Source organism: Chaetodon trifascialis, chromosome 12, assembly GCF_039877785.1.
Source record: "Chaetodon trifascialis isolate fChaTrf1 chromosome 12, fChaTrf1.hap1, whole genome shotgun sequence".
In the NCBI taxonomy this organism is placed as follows: Eukaryota; Metazoa; Chordata; class Actinopteri; order Chaetodontiformes; family Chaetodontidae; genus Chaetodon; species Chaetodon trifascialis.
In genome coordinates this window covers 28,004,816-28,022,365 of record NC_092067.1, presented here as the reverse complement: position 1 = coordinate 28,022,365, position 17,550 = coordinate 28,004,816, and the positions used below count along the sequence as shown (strand labels likewise).

At 37.9% G+C, this 17,550-nt stretch overlaps 1 protein-coding gene across 1 annotated transcript; it reads right to left on the bottom strand.

Moving 5' to 3' along the window:
* Positions 1-2,261: 2,261 nt before the first annotated feature.
* On the bottom strand, positions 2,262-16,471 carry arhgap15 (Rho GTPase activating protein 15). The gene is made up of 13 exons (XM_070976029.1): positions 16,348-16,471; positions 15,035-15,209; positions 14,887-14,961; positions 14,283-14,426; positions 13,270-13,359; positions 11,798-11,896; positions 9,312-9,447; positions 8,610-8,744; positions 8,020-8,118; positions 7,621-7,698; positions 7,311-7,445; positions 4,217-4,322; positions 2,262-2,613 (listed from the first exon to the last, which is right to left on the bottom strand). The coding sequence occupies exons 1-13, from the start codon at positions 16,431-16,433 to the stop codon at positions 2,430-2,432; spliced, it is 1,542 nt and encodes a 513-aa protein (XP_070832130.1). The 5' UTR covers positions 16,434-16,471; the 3' UTR covers positions 2,262-2,429.
* Between the last annotated feature and the right edge of the window lie 1,079 nt (positions 16,472-17,550).

Below are 17,550 nucleotides of genomic sequence, written 5' to 3'. Positions count from 1 at the left end.
CGGCGGTGCACATTAAGGCCTAAGGGGGGTTTTTATTTTTATTTTTATTTTTATTTTTGTTTTTATTTTTGATTATTACATATATAACAAAGGCGACATGAGACCAAAAGAACTGAAGGGACTGTAAATAAAAAACAAAGGGGAAACAAACAGTTAAGGGAAAATAAAGCCAAAGGAGATAACAAAAGGGAAAACAAACAAGGCAGGGAAAAACAAACCAAAACAGAGAAGAACATAAACAAGACAAACATAGGGAAAGTGGTTGGAAGGGGGGCTGGGCACGGCCTATGTAGGCCCGTGCACTTCCTTCTCCTTCGGGAGAAGGTTCTAACCCCAACTCCTAACCACTCCCTTTTATGTTGCCCTATCCCTCCCTCAAAATTAACCCTACCAATCACAAATTAATTTTATTGGAGGTATGGTGGAAATTCATTTTTTACAATATCACAGTAAAGTACAGTAAAAACAATTTCATACATTGGACTTGTCATTATGGGTTAAAAAAGTAATGGGTGGATTCATAATTAATAATTCATAAATAGGGGCTAAAAAACATATATGGGACATTGATAGGGTTATAATCAATTAAAAAATCCAAATTCATTAAAAATATTAAAATTCATTCAAATACATGGTTAAAAATCAATTGTTACATTTTTGGGATATGAGGACAATCTAAAAAACACTTAATCTCTTAAAAACATGGATATCACAATTATGGGTTATTGCAAGATTAAAAACATTAAAAATTGAAATCCATTAAAATATTACATTTCATTAAAATACATTAATTAAAATCAATATTAGTCATTTATTAGGTTAAAAACAATTTCATATACTTACCTTCACTAAAACAAGCTTTGCAACAAGTTTATTTCATGTTCTTGTTGCACAGTTAAACTTTGAGGGGGTGGAGCCACAGAGCTTATAAATAAGGCTGAGGCACAGAGAGCTCATTCTCGCCTTGACAGCCGAAGGAGCAACATCTCTCCTAGTATTAGAGCCAGCCAGCTTTTTTCATTTAGAGTGTGCCAGACCTGAAGAAGACCCATACCGGGTCGAAACGTTGTCAGTGGCACACTTTTCAGTTTATTAATTCATATTTCATAAGACAATTTGATTTCATTTTTGATTAAAAAACATAATTTAATTTAAAAACAATCTGATTTCATTTTTTTTCTTAAAAAACAATTAATAGTTCATTTTATTGGTTTCCTTTCTTTTAGGAGGAAAGAGTTTTTAGTTCATTATATTTAAAAACCATACATCCTTTCCTTTACAGGAAAGCGCCTTTAGTTGTTTGTTTTGTATAAAAACAATTTCATCCTTTCCTTTTGGATTGCGCCCTTAGTTGTTTGTTGTTTTGTTGCATTTTCCATAAAAATAATTAAACGAAAAAAATCATAAAAACAAAAAAAGAATAAAAAAATCATAAAAGAGAAAAAAAACATAAAAAATACAAAAGGAAAAGAATATAAAAATCATAAAAACGAAAAAACACACCAAAAAAAAGAAAAAAACACATAAAAACAAAAAAATATGGGTTATTATGATTTTGATGGGGGGTGGACTGAGGTGCGCTATGGGCGCAGGCGTGAGCGAACCCAGCCATCCCACCCAAGGGATCAGCAGTACGGGGGGTCCGTAGGGTGGAAGGACCGTGCACCTCCCACCTCCTACCGGAGGAGGGATTTTGTCCCCCAACCTTCTTTTCCGAACCCCTAACCCAGTGTCCACTGTCTCCTTCTGGAACTTGGCCACATGGCGCTCCACCATCCCCATCCTGACGTACTGTTTCTTAAAGTGGAGGTGGCACATCAGGCACGCACTGGCCACATCCAAGTCGCCATGTCCATGTAGCAGATGCTAGCCAGGGTCCCTGGGGCTAGGGTCCCTGGAGGGACAGCAGCTGGAGGCGGGGAGCTCTGAAGCATCTCCCAGGGACAACCAGCAGGCTGGTGAATTCCTTCTCAATGGCCAGTCTTTTGAACTGGGTCACAAGTAGCTCTTGTTCATATTTGGCCTCGGGAGTCTACCCTGTTAAAGGAACTGAAACTTATGAAAATGGGAGGGTATAAATAGAAGCGCTCAAGCAGAGCCTGCTCATTTCTGATCTGACTACTGAAGACATAACATCGAAGGGCTTTTGAAGAACGGTCAAAAAGGTGTACATGTTGGCACACTTTTTATTTTAGGATGTTTTTGATGTCGTTTTTGCTACATTTGTGTCAATCAAAATAAGGACTCTCCTCAAACTTTTTGTGATTTGAAAACTTAAATTTATTTTTTACAGTACAGCCAAACAAGACACTACTACTACTACTTCTATTTGCTTTTAAGACAATAACATTTCTGAAGGATTTTGGTTATTATTAGCTTTGCTGTGTACATATGAGTCCATCAGTTTGTCAAGTCCAACTCTGGCCACTTTAGTTCCCATCCAGGTTGAAGATTTGCCAGCTCTCAGTTAAGATAAACTCCACGATCTGGTTCTGGTAAACCATGTTGACTGCCATGTTTCCTGCATCCAGCTCAGGCCACATCAGTGTTGGGCCAAACACAATACCAATGCCCTGAGTGGACATTAGATTCTTCCTGGAAAATGCCAGAACTCTGAAAAACAGTGAAAGGAACAAACACTGAATGCAAACACGGGAATGTACACAGTTTATAACATCCTTGCCAGCTGCACTGTGACTGCCAATATCATTCTCCCAACACAATTAAGTACAATGCTACAAATGTTTATTAGAATTGCTGGACTATTAAAGGAATCAATTGACTGGATATGTGGTTGTTCATCCAAACACCATCATCACTTGTGACGGAAAGAAACTCTGGCTAGAAATAAAAATTAATCACATGATCAGAACATGACCTGATATGCCAAATTACTAGTGAAATATCACCAATGTGTACTCCCCAGAGGAGATGGTAGTGACTCTACTGTCCCTTGTGTAGTGTAGCAAGTTGGTTTATCCATAAACAGCCATGGTTTTAACAACATTGTAAACTGAGGACAGGTCCTGTCTCAAAATACCTCCTATGTTTAGTGATAGTTTGACTTTGACATAGCCTCCTGTGACCTCTACATTTCAGGTCATGTGCTGATCATGGGACTTCTTTGTGTATTTCTTGCTAGAGTTACATGCTGTCACATTTTACTACTGATGATGGTCTTTGGATGAAGACAGTCCAGCAACTGAAACAGAAACTCTTGAAACAGATTACAACCTGAAATCTACAGAGAAAAAACCCAGTACAATGTCTACTAATTTGTACTTTTAGTACACACCAACATTTAGTATAATATATATTATATAACAATACAGCAAAATTCAAACTCCACTAACAAACATCAAAATGTGACAATGTAGAACAATGTGATTTACATTTGAGGACCAGTTTGCGCTTCAGTGTCTTGCTCAAGGGACCACCCTATGATTAACAGCCGACTTCTGACACTGTTATCAAACTTTACGCTGAGAGAGTTACTTAAAGGGAAAATCATTGGACCAAAACACTAGTTTTCCCAGTAACTAATGTGTTCCTATAACTTCTACTACTTAGTGTCATTTTGAAATGTGTTTTTCTAACTTTCCATGGGTCTGTTGGTTTCAACAAATTTCTTTCATTTCTGAAATATATGTACTAGTTTTTGTGAGATACTTCATTATAGGGTTTAAATACAGCTTAAATCATTTTAATTGTTGCAGTCTGCCTGTCTATGATTTCAGCACTTTGGAAGAGGAAAAGTCAAGTCAGCTATTAAAGATATGAATCCCTTGTGGCTCTAATGTTTTGTCCAGACAGGTGCTGTGCATAGCCTGTCCAATAAAATTTACTTATGTGTTGGATATCTGTCTTGCTAACTAAACCAACAGGGAATTACATGGAAGAAATGTATACCTCTGCCATGAAAAATAGTTCCTGACAAAATAGTTCCACAAAAGATTGACTCATAAATTTGAGTGCATCAACTCAAGACATAATTTTTCAAATTCAGAAAATTCGGCAAAATACAACAACAAAAACATGGTTCCATGTTTTGGGAAACTGCCACCTTTAAGCGATGAATTTAGAATTTCAGTTGTTCTGTTAATCAACTAATTGGTAATTGACTAATGGTTTTCAAATGTTGGTTAATAGGACTGATGCTTCCAGCTGGTTGACTTTATGTTCTTCTTACTGACTCTTTCAGTGTTTGCAACCGTACCTCTGCAGATGGCTAAAGAGCAGCTTCATCGTGTCCTGGTTGGGTTTGGGCAGCTCCTGGATCAGTTTCTTCACAGCATGAACTTTGTCTTTGGATTCTTTGATCTCTGTTCAGAAAAGCAAAAATTAGATTAATATGTGCATAGTATTGTAGTTTAACATGTATATTGTATCAAAGTTTAACACGTGTATAGGATCAGAGTTGAACATGTCTATAGTATTGATGTTTAACCTGTAACTAATACAATATCAAAGTTTAAACAATACATAGAATCATATGTTCACATCTCTTTCACATTGACAATAAATGCCACAAACTGTATTGTAATTCAACATGTATAGTCTCATTTTACATGTTCATACTACTGTAATTTAACATGTTTAGATTTATGTAGTTTATTATGTGTATAGTACTGTACATAAACATTTTTACTGTTACATATCGGGTGTTTTTGTTTTATTTTCTCTTTAATGCATGTATTGTACTGTATAGTACTGTAATGTACAGTATTGAGCTGATGTAATTTGTAACCTTACAGTAAGTCTATTACAGTACTTTTCATTTTTGGTTGTTGTGGAAACCTTTGTTGGAAAAAACAGACACTGTGTAACATTGTAACATTGCATTAAGCTTCACAGAATGCTCTGAGAAACTGAACAAAAACAGTAAAAATTAAAGACTGCAGTGTTTTATATAAAGTACACTCGTGTGTTGTGCTGCTTATCTGAAAGTGTATTCATATGATGCAAGTGTGTATTATTTTGTCATCAGAGTGACATTTTGACAAAGGATTGTTAGGTTTTGATAGCAGATTTTCAGTTTGACAGATGTGAATGCTTTATTTCCCAGTGTTGTGTCTTATTTGCTTGTGTGTATAGTTTTGACACAGTGAGCCGTTTTGCAAAAAGTGTTCAAGCAACAGGCAAAAACTGTAAATATATTAGAAGTTTGCTGTAATTTAAAATGATGTATCAATATCTCAATAATCATTACAGATAAACATCTGATGTTTTGCTCGATGTAATTCTTTGGCATCTGGATTCCAGATCTTTTTCATGGTACTTACTTATTAACAATCTAAAGTAAAGTGAAACCCAACATGTAAATATTTTTTATCTTATTTGGTCTATTTGTCTGCTGCATACTTTACCTGCCAAATTTCATTCATTTGTTCACTGGATCGTCAGTGTGTGTGTAGGTAGCATTGTATTGTGTCATTGCTGGGTCAGTCTTTGTTAGTAGTGATAGTAATAAACCTTCTGTATATAAAGTCATTGCACCCCTGTTTTCTGTCATTCACTTTTACACTACATATGTGATTCCTCTTTTTTTCGGCTGAAATTCAAGTTAATTATTTGGCAGATTTTATGATTCTTGACTGATCACCAAGACAAACAGTTTGCCAGGGAAGCTACAGCACACAATCCTCTGTATCAGCACCGCAGCAACTACAAGACAAACACAGACACACCTACAGTTGGCATTAGACAGCCTCTATGCTCGACTCAGAAGTCTCCCATTACAGCTCCAGAGGAGAACCTTTTATTTAAGTATATATTGTTTGTCTGACAATTTTGGTCTCATATATATATATATATATATATATATATATATATATATATATATATATATATATATATATATATATATATATATATATATGTTACCACCGAGCCACCAAAACACTGCTGCTCCAGGTGAGGCAGCAGGCTCGGTGGTAACACTGTCACCTCACAGCTAGAAGGTCCCCGGTTCAAATCCCGCTATGGGCGCAGGGGGGCGTGTCTTCCACCATGCCCTTGGTGCCTGCTGCTCGAGGAAAAAAAAAAGGGGCCTTTCTGTGTGGAGTTTGCATGTTCTCCCCGTGTTCACCTGGGGTATCCTCCATAAAAATACCCCCACTAAAAAACATGCAAGAAGATCACCACCTGACCAATGGTGACAAATGAGAGTTGGGTCCCCGGGCGCTGGTCGACTGGCAGCCCACCGCTCCTGGTCTGCCGTGGAGGAAGGACTGACCATGGATGGGTCAAAAAGCGGGAAAGAATTTCACAATTGCATGGCGTGTACAGTTTCCCTCCTCAACTATGCATGTTGTGTGTAATGTGACGAATAAAGGAATTCTTTATACATACATATATACATATATATATATATACACACACACACACACACACACACACACACACACACACACACACACACCAGAGCTCACAAATTCTTGTGATTTGGTGCAATGTAAATAACACTGAATTGAATTAAAAATTGTTATGAGATATATTTGTCTTGACATTTCAGAGCCAAATTAACTTCTGGTAAAATTCACTTTTGTAAAACAAACAAAATGAAAATCACCAAAACTATCTTGTCAGACTTCATGATTTTCCAACGATCACCGACTGGCTTGGTGAAAATAAACCTTAATTCATTTAGTTAAGTTTAGTCCTTCAAACAGGCTCCTCTGGATGGCATTGCCATGGCCTCCAACACCACTGTAAAGACTAAGGGAAATTTTTTTGAATAGCATATGTCCTTTAAGTCCTATTTACAACAAATTTCAAGGACTGCCTTTTTCACCTATGTAACATTGCAAAAATCACATATCCTCTCACAAAATAATGCAGAAGAACTAGTCCACCCATTTATTACTTGAGACTGGATTTTTGCAATTCCTTAAAATCAGGCAGCCTCAATAACGTGCTAAAGACTAGAGACAAGCTGATCCGAAACACTAAGGCATGTGATCTGACAAAAAAATAGGCAAAGAGATAATATTTCTCCCACATTATCCTCTCTGTACTGTAAGAACGTCCTTCCTCAACTCCCCATCAAATGTTACACAAACCAAGGAAAAAGTCAATTCTGCACTTTCTTCCTTTTTTCTTTTCTTTTTCTTTTTTTTTTTTTTTTACAGCAGATCAGCCACAATGAGCTGTTTTACAAAACACCGCAGGTGACAAGCTGCACACCTCCAACTTTTCTGGAGGCCAAGCAATGTGCCCATTCTGAATAGCCTTGTTCTGAATGGCCACTGCAGAAGTTTCTAATAAAGACAGAGACATGAAATGCTTCTATTTAATCAGGTTTGACTCACTGGTGACTTCCACAAATGACTGGAAGAACCTGAAGGGGAAGAGGGGCTCAGGCAGCTCACGGAAAAACATTTTGAGGGCTCCAGTGACAACGTGGATGTCCTCCCACTGACTGTGGTCCAGGTCCAGGTCCTCCTCTGAGGGGACAGGCCAGAATAGACATGGGATCATTTTGATTGACACAAACATTACTATGACAATGTGCGCACTGAGAGAAGCACCATGTTTCTCCCTCTAAGTTTAAGTGATGAGCCAGACTCTGATTCATCTGATTACTGTTTATATATGTGGACAGATACCTGCTGAACTAACCTTGATCAATGATAAAGCGAAGTTTCTGGATTGTGGCTAGATTTCCACTGACTCTGTAGATCCCATCAACCTCCAGACCTGAAAACACAAAAACAGTTGGCCATCATTTAGGGTTTACTTATGTTAGGTAAACTGGTGTATGGAATCTCCAGTCACTGGGATTTCACCTAGAATGGAACCACGTAGACTTGAAAGCTAAAATTGACTGTGACTGCAACCAGTATAGAAATACATTAACCTCAAAGTGAGACGGTGCTATGCATTAAAACTGTGTACTGCCAAACAGATGCCAAACAGCAGTTTTCTCAATAAGGCTTCAGAGAAACAAAAAACAAGCCATACATATTGCCCATTCTCTTCTGTTGAGTTTTAGTTTTCATCAGCTCTTAGTGACCATACCTCGCTTGTCAACAGCTTCCAGACAGATCTGGACAAATCTTGGCACTGTGGTTCCTTCACGCTCGCAGAGGGTTAACAGATGGCAGCCAAAAACTCGATCTGAGACAGACATTATAATATACTAGTAATTAATGTTACAACAGGTTTAATGACTTAACATGCACATTTGAAATTGTGACTTTGTAAAATGTCACCTAAGTGATTTCAGTTGCTTCACTAGCAAAGAAATGTCACATATAGATCCTGTTTGCTTCAGGGATTTATGACACTCAAAGCCAAGATGCTAGTTTAAATTTCTCCAACACCACTGTAAAGACTAGTGTCCAACCTTTAGCCAAAGCCTCTGCACTTTAAGTTTCCAAATATTATTTTTGGTGAAATATGTCTGAAGCAGCAGACATGAATACAGAATATTTCAATAACAACATAAATATTTCACAAGTGGACAAATCACTCAAGAGCTACAACAACATTATACACAGGACATAATAAGTTTGGTACAGTAAGAGTGGAATAGGATTTTAACAACTTAAAGCTATTAAAGGGCAAATGTTTGTTCAGGGTTTAGTGTGTAAAGAAAAAGCAGAAACCTCTGATGAGGCCTTTCTCCTGCAGAGTCTTCATGGATGGACGTCTGGTGATGAACTTCTTCAGTCTGTTCTTTACTCCATTCTTGTCAGCACTGTCGGAGGTGCTGTGTTTCAACTTGGAGCTGCTGAACATGTCTGCAGAAAAGCATGAGCATTAAAAGTGAAATAAAGATTTTTTTTTACATTTCTCTCCAGCATAACAGTCTGTAATCTCAACATCTGACATCACCAATTTATAAAGTAGTTGTGTGATCAAGCAGTTACTTATTTCCACATGCAGCAGTTATGGAGCAATGTGAACAGTCGTGGAGTTGTGTTTGTGTCGTCTTATGAATATAAGTTCAATATACACTCATTGGCCCTATTTTTTGTCTCAACCAACTCCTAAGGAATATATCCAGGGTTTTCTTTGCTGCTAAATGCCCCCACCAGCTAGTCTATAACTGTGTCTGCTGTTCAGAAGGCCATGTACAGTGGCTTTTACAACGTTTTTTTTTTTTTTTTTTTTTGGTGAGTGAACCCAATCGTATTTGTATTAAGTTATAAAAACCCGGTGAGCTGAAAGTTGCTGTACAGCTCTGAAGAATCTGCAACCTGATGAGAATTAGGTAATAGATCATAGATCATACAGGTACAACCAGGTTTCAACCAGCTGTTGTCACAGATACATAATATATAACATTCATGGGGTCAGTTACTCACTGATCGAACGTCTGTGGACTGGGTTGCGTTGCTTGGCATTGGGGGAAGCAGACCTATATCCAGGTAAGGAGCTGTGTCTGGGTAGACATTCTGTGCTGTTTGACCTCCGCAGAGAAACACCTCCATCTGCTTTAGTCTGAACAGAAAAATAGTCACAACCTGTCACAATAAGGCTTACTGAAGATTATTTCACTAGTAATCTGAAGAAGAGTGCCTCCAACAGGATGACATTCATATATAGGGATTCTAAAAGCTGGTCGCAATTGGTATCACTAGATATGACAGATTAGGGTTAGGTTAGGGACATATCATGAATCATGAATGGAGACCTGACTATCCACATCAACAAAAGGAATGACTCCACAGCCATGGAGCTTATGAATTTACTTGACAGTTTTGAACTTAAACAACATGTATATGAAGCCACTCATCAGAATGGTCACATTTTAGATTGATAATAACAACGGGGTTAAACACTGACTATGTTTTAGTATTAAAACTACCTTTTTCTGACCATCACTGTGTGCTTTTTGATGCACCACTAATCTTAAAGACAAATAAGGGAATTTCTGATTCAACAGAGATTCCTTGATGGTAAGGCCATCAAGAAAAGTTCGGTAATATTATGAGCTCATTTGAGCCACAAAGCTATGACTGCTTTTTATATGATATGGTTGAACATTCCAACAATACCATGTCATCTGCTTTAAATACTGTTGCTCTCCTAAAGGTTAAAAATAGTTCAACTGATAGAATGTGACCTCATCAACTTCATTGATTTTTGTAAACGTCTGCTTATGCTGAATTTGAAGCCAGCAACACTTTTCAAACAAGTTGGAAGAGGAGCAACAAAAGACTGGAAAAGTTGTGGAATGGTTCAAAAACCTGTTTGGAACATTATACAGGTAAACGGGTTCATTGGTAACAGGCGAGAGTATCATGATTGAGTATGAAAGGGGCACCCTCGAAAGGCACAGTCGTTCATAGGGCTGGGCCAATAAAACGATAGCAATATGCCTCGCGATAGACACGTCATCAATATCAATATAAAATGCGTTCGATAAAGCATTCGATAATTTTTTTTTCTTCGTCGGAAGAAACCTGAGGTTGCGAAGCGAGGTTGGGTGCATGAACAAAGGCACTCGCTCTCAGGTAACTGAGCAACGTAGGTAGTAATCGCTAATCAGTGAGAGAGACACGCTAACAGCCAATCATGTAACATTATCAAGTTCGTTTGCGCCATGTCGTTGTCACGTGTTTGTTGCTCCGCGAGGAGTGAGATGAGAAACAGAAAGCGAGCGCTGCAGCGAGCGAAGAAATCGTCGATAAAACAGGGAAAGTCAGCTCAGTATGGAGTTTTTTGGATTTTATAAGTCGGACCGTCGTCAGACCAATGTGGTCTGTAACTTATGCAAGACTGTCGTCCCCACCAAGACCAGTAACACCACAAACCCTAACCCTCGCCAACGTCCGCCAACCGTAGCACCACCGCACAAGCAGCTGACCGCCATGCAGAGGTATCTGCTTCAGTGCCTGATGACAAATCATCTAAAAGGCACAAAGACGTAACGGAGGCAGCGGCATCTCATACAGCTAAAGACACGCTTCACTGAGCACTGAGGAGAAGCCAGCTTACAAACAGCTCTTATAATAAAAATATAACTGAACAGTTCATGTATGTTCAGAGGAAGAAGAGCGACTGAAGTTGTTCTTATGTCTAGGCTGGTTTTATAGTTCAGTCAGTGTTACTGTGCTGTCTGTCATGTTTGTTTGTTTGTTTCTGCTATGTTTCCAAAACACTGCACATATCTGAAAACATTTTATTCAGCAGAAGGTGAATCAGTTTGTGAACTTTCTGCACGAAACCTGCAGAAAAAAAGTTCTCAGGTTTCTCTGTTTACATTTTTACACTTTTTTTACATTTATTATTTGAGTGTTTTCCATGGTTGTGTTGACATTTCCTTTCTGCCTTGATAGCTGAGGGATTATAATCAGAGGAAGGTTAAATTTAAAATAAAAATGTTTAAATTGAATGTATTTTTCTCCTGGTCCTTATTTTAAATAGGTCATAAAAATATCAATAATTATCGATATCGACCGATATAAAACACTTATATCGCAATAGAGTTTTCAGCCACATCGCCCAGCCCTAGTCGTTCACAAGCAAGGCTGAGCGAGGTTCACCACTTTGTGAACACATGATTGAAAGGATATTACTACACTGGCTTGAGAAGACTTTTTAAAACTGTCAGTAAACACACTTCAATTGCAAATGATTGCATTCTGCTTTGAATTTACATTCAAACAGTGCCCAGACTTTTTTGGAATTGGGGTTGGATGTAACATGATGAATGAACAATACAACATGTATTATTATTACTATTATTGTTCTGGCCTGAACATTTTGACAAACAATTAATCCAAGAAACAATAAAGAGAATGATTGATAACAAAAGCAGCCAGTTCAAAAGGAATTGAGTTCTTACTGAAGAGTCGATGGTCTTTCTGATGGTGTCGTACCATTTACTTGCAGTGGAGTAACTATCAGCCTGGAGGAGGTACTCACTTCCTGTGTTTGTTGTGATCTGGAACAGATGAAAATGACAAATAAAGTCAAGTACCAAGAGGGGGAAAATGTGATTTTAGGGTAAAAAAAATAAATTTCAATTTGAACTTGAAGCAAATACTTAAACAAGGGAATTAGCAATGTAGCTTGGTTCATCCTTCAGTCAGTGCAGAGCAGCTCAAACTGGACTAATGTGGTCTCTGCTCTTGGTTCTGGATCATAGTCTAGCTGCAGAGTTTTAAATGAGCTGAAGTCCCTCAATGTTTTTCTCCTGGAGGCCAGTAAATAGTGTGTTACAATCATCAAGTCACCTTGAATTGAAGGCATGAATCAGTTCTTCAGCATCTGTTTGATTTAGAAATGGTCGTTCTTCAGCTGTTTCTCAGGTGTAAAAATTAAGTTTTCGTCACCCTGTTGATGTGAGACTTGAAGTTTAGATCTTACCTAGTATAAAACCAAGACTGTAACCTCAGATTTAATCCAGGGAGTTAATTTCACAAATTATTAAACAGCATTTCTCTTTTTTTTACTATCTATTCTATTTGTAGTTTTTCAATTTTGTTCCTGTTTAACTTCAAAAAATTATTGCTCATCCATCGATTTATTCATTAACAGTTAGTAATGGAGTCTGTAGCTGCAGCACCCTTGGTTCAGCACAGATGTTGTGTGTCCTCTGCATAGAAACATACATTATGCTCTGCAATGACACCACCCAGTGGCAGTATGTAGAGTGAGAACAGTAATGGACCAATCAGCTCCCTGCCACCTCAAAACAGATATCATGTTTCTCAGACACATGATCTGATGTCAAACTTTCTGCCTTTGATGTATCTTTGAAACCAGTTTAACACAGCGTCAGAAAGCTCGACTAACTTTTCAAGACTATCAATTTAAATATCAATAAATCGTATCAAATGCTGCTGTCTGTGAGGACATAAATGCAGTGTTAATCTTCACCATGGTTTGAGTAATCCTAGGGTTAGGTTTGGGTTAGTCTAACCTCCGGTCACTTACATCTCAAAATTGATTTTGCATAAAATGGAAATGTCAGTCAATAGGCTTATAATCCAAATTGCCTTTGTCCAAAGAGTTGCACAGGAGTTTCAGCCCAAGCCACAGTCAATCCAGGGGAAGACTTCAAGGCTTGTAACAATCAATATTTTGTTTAAAAAGACTTGTATGTTTCTTTAACACAAGAATAAGAATACAGGAATTCATTTTCTATCAGTTCAACACTTAAACATGACTGTCAGGGAGAGAAACCAGCCTTATCCAGGTGTAACACAAATGCACAGCTCCAATGCAAAAACGTCTGCAACATCTTAGTGTTAAATCTGAATCCTGGTTCTGCGTAAAGTGTGACCATGTGAAAGGTTTGTAATTGTTTCTTACCTGGAAGACGTTTTTCCTGCTCGACTTCTCCATCGTCCACTCGATAACAGCTCCACACAAGTGAACCACATCTGTCTTACTCCCTGGTTTCTGAACACAAAGAGGGTGGATATGATGTCAGAGGTCTCATAATCCAAAAGAGGGGGAAAAAATAAAAGATTCAACTTTAGACATGATAAAAATAAAAGTACTGACTCATTTCACCAAACTTCAATTACATTATTAACACTCAGGACAATCACACATTACAAAGAGAAAAACTGTCCCTCCTCTCCCCCAACCCTTCTCTCTCACCTTCACAGGTCCCTTACCATACACTAATGGCCAACTGTCCCTCCTCTTCCTCCCTTCTCTCACACTGTTATAGAGAAGGACATCCATAAGGCCTTTACACTGCTGAATCCAAGGAAAGCCCCAGGACCCACCAGTGTCTCTCCAGCCACACTGAAGCCCAGCCACACAGCGCTACCCAGCTCACCTTCACTCTCCTCAACAACCCATTCTAGTTCCCACCCTCATCCTCCAACTGCCAACCACACATCCAAGTCAACGCCCCTTCAACACACACATACTGTGACAGTACATCCCACTCCTATGAACTGTGCAATGTGTGCAGTATTTGCGAGGACTGTTCCATATCTGCAAAGGTAGCATAATTACAATTACAGTTAGTCATTTGAAGATGCTTTTATCCAAAGCAACGTACATCTGAATTCATACACTGATCGCAGCATCGAGATATAGCAGTATAATGATGTCCAACAAATGGGACAGTGGGAGTGAAGATATAACAAATGAGGAAAATGACAAGTAAAGATGATTAAATACATTGTATTATTTACAGGATCAGATTCTTTACTTAGTTATACTATAGATAAAGTATTTTCTTATGGGACCACTTCCTGATCATTCGAATATAAAAGAGAGATATTAAAGAGATACAGTAGAGACAGGGATGAAGTTCAGATAAAGTAGAGATAAAGTACAGATAAAAAGATAAAGTATTTTCATACTTGACTAGTTTCTTGTTGTCTCTCTTTATAAAACAGCAGCTGGTCTGAGGTCAGAACACTCCACATCAAACTCCAGTTCTTCCTTTGCTTCTTACCACTGTCTGAGATTTTAGCCACATTCAGGTGTTCACCTTTCAACTCGACCTGGACACACACATTATAACAAATTAAAAATTAGATTTAATTTTGAAAACCAAAAAATGTTATTGCTGTTTCCACAACTTTCTGACGAAAAATATGAAATCTGAAAAATGTTTCACCTATGTGAATTTTTAATTTTTTGTTCTCAAATTTTTATATGAGAATATTATGAAATTAAATGAAAAATTAAGTATTGAAATACAGGGTGGAGTGTAGCAGAGGAGAAGCTGGGTGAGGTTTCAATTTGTTTAAACTGAAAACGTGATGGCAATGAACGTGAACTTGCAGCTGTTTTAAAACTGATTACATGACTTCAGTGCAGTAAAAATAAATTTAAAACATGTAAAAACTAGCACAAAAAGTGTGTCTAAATTTGATTTTCAAGTTCTCAAAAAGGAGTGAGCTAACAGGATGGAGATATTTTTACAGTGCAGTATGATGAGATGTTGAGTCTTGTACTCACCAGCCTTTCAAAAACATCAGCTCCTCCTGTGACCAAGACGTTATGCTGAGACTGATTCCTGCGATGCCTGGAGATCTAGAAACAGAAAAAATAGTGAAAAATTGAACTGCACCCACTCTAGGATGGAACTTACTGCAGGTCTACTTACAGGTTTTTGAGGAATGTCAGACTCCTGCAGTACCATAGACTTGGACTGACTGAGGCGTTCTCCAGAGCTCTGTGAGCTCTTAATACGCATCTGCACAGTCCCCTGCACCACTGTGCTGCGCTGTGGAGGCTGAGTCAGCGGTGGCTGCTTCGCAGCACTCTGGAGGTTCGTGAATCTGTGTGTTCACAAACACTTCACTCATTTGGATTCAAAGGAAACAGACAGGTGGCTGAAATAATGCAATAAATAACTATAGTGCATACTCACTCACCGACAAAATGAGCCCTCTTTTATGAGTTACATTAACAGTTACATTGAAATCATATGGGTGAACACTCAGAGTTTGAACCAGAAGAGTCTGAGGACTGTTTCTGACTTTTTCTTGTTTGGGTTCCTGTTTGCAGCTCTGATTGCTTCACTGTGGTTACACAACATTTGTCTTTCTGTTAGTCGACAACAAGGAAAAGTGCAGCAGCTAGAAGCTTTAAAGATTTAGTTTGAGGACAAATCCTACAGTTTAATAAGGCTTTTTTCCAGACCTGGAATCAGTATTGTGTGGATTCAAGTGTTTTTCGTGTCTGTTGGTAAATGTTGTTCAGTATTTATGCAGACAGCAGAATTGCACAGTGAGACATAACACTCACTGATATCTGTCAGCTGGTCCACAGAGGTAGAGCGAAATAATGATAGCGATGAATAAGAGTGTTCTCAGTGCTCATGCAGGCTGCAGCAGCGACAGAGTTTAAAACAGTCTTAATTGCCATCACTCTCCTTCCGTTCTCACAGTGAATGCACTGATACCTTTTATCATCAGTTCTGTCATTTATTAAGGGATTCTTCTGCTGCTTTAAAACATCTATCAGAGACCTGGTAAATGTTACCATAGCTTGCATAGTTTATTAGAGAATTAGACGACAGTGTAGCTGCAGTAACTTAGCCTGCTGTAACAGGAAACAAACTGAAACCCCCATATACGGAAGCTGGGATTTCAGTCATGCATGAAGTCTTAATATCTCCTCCTCACAAGATGTGAACAACAGAATGTAAACTGTTGTCATCTCATCCCAGCTGATGGAGCCTCAACTTTGGCTCCTGACATCTGCCTGTCTGTCTAAAAAATACACAAGTGAAAATCACCCAAATTGGGGGCATCTATCAAGAAAAGTTCAACGTGTTTATATTTCGGTCATCACACATCAGTGAGTTCAGGTCTGCTGAGAAAAATGCCAACACAACAGCAATCACCAAGACAACAGAGCTGAACCAAGTCAAAAAATTTCACAGACCTGAGAGATTGTTTAATATGCTCTTACCTTGTACCCGCCATCTGTGTGTCGCTGATCACAAAAGAAGGGATGCAGAGAGCCGAGGCCTGACTGTTAGAGGAAGTATGACTCATCACGTGGTTCCTTCAAACCAGCCATCTCTCACACTCTGACTGCTGCAACCACCCCATTTCCTGAAAAAAAAACTTACCTCACGCGCATAAAACCAGACATGAGCAATTTGTCACGTCTGTCAGTGAACTCTACCAACATCTGCAGAGAGATGGAGCAACTTTCTTGTATTTACACACTGGTTTCAGAAACCTGCTACTCTCTGTGCTGTTTAAAACTGATTTCAGGATGAATTAATCAATCAGACTTCAATTGTACAGCACTTTTCATACAAAGCGATAATACACTAATTGTTATTAGTGTCTTACAACAGGTCATATGATTTGTTTACCAATGTGAATGGTTAAAAAATGTTTCACAACGTGCCGAAAGATTCGTTGACTCGTGTCAAGAGTTAATAAATCTTTCACAATAAGCCATAAGTAACTATTAACTATAACTATTCAAAGCCAATTCTGATTCTGATGACGTGCTGTAGGATTCGTTCACCAGTGTTCACATTTTTTAACTATTAGATTAGATTAAACTTTATTGGGCTCAATAAAGTTCAATCTAATATTTAATAAATGTTTCATGACGCTCCCTAAGTTTCATTGACTGGTGTCAACAGTTAACAAATGTTTCACAAGGCAATGTAAAATTCATTCATTAATTTGAAGAGTGAAATGTTTCATAATGGTTGACAAGGATGACATGTCAACAGCTAATAAGTGTTTGAGTCAATAGTCAATACATCAGTAATAATACAATGTAAAACTTCTGAGTACAAATATTTGTATATCTCCATTCTACTGACAATGTTTATAAGCTGTTTTTTAAACTCTTTGCAAGGGCTGGAGTAAGGTGCATTATACCATAAATAGTTTATATACTATTAATAGGGTATACTATTAATACTTTTGTGTTTGAGCTTTAAAATGTGTCAGCAGTGATTAATAATAATAATAATGATAACAATAATAATAATACATTTGTGATGATCAGTCAGTTCAAATGTCCAACAAGGAATCTTGGAAGTGTTTATTCAACTGCTTTATTTTTATGTCCTTACGACTGTTCCCAACTATTGTCTTAGGATTCAGTCAACATACTGTATAATACACAACAATTACAGCACAA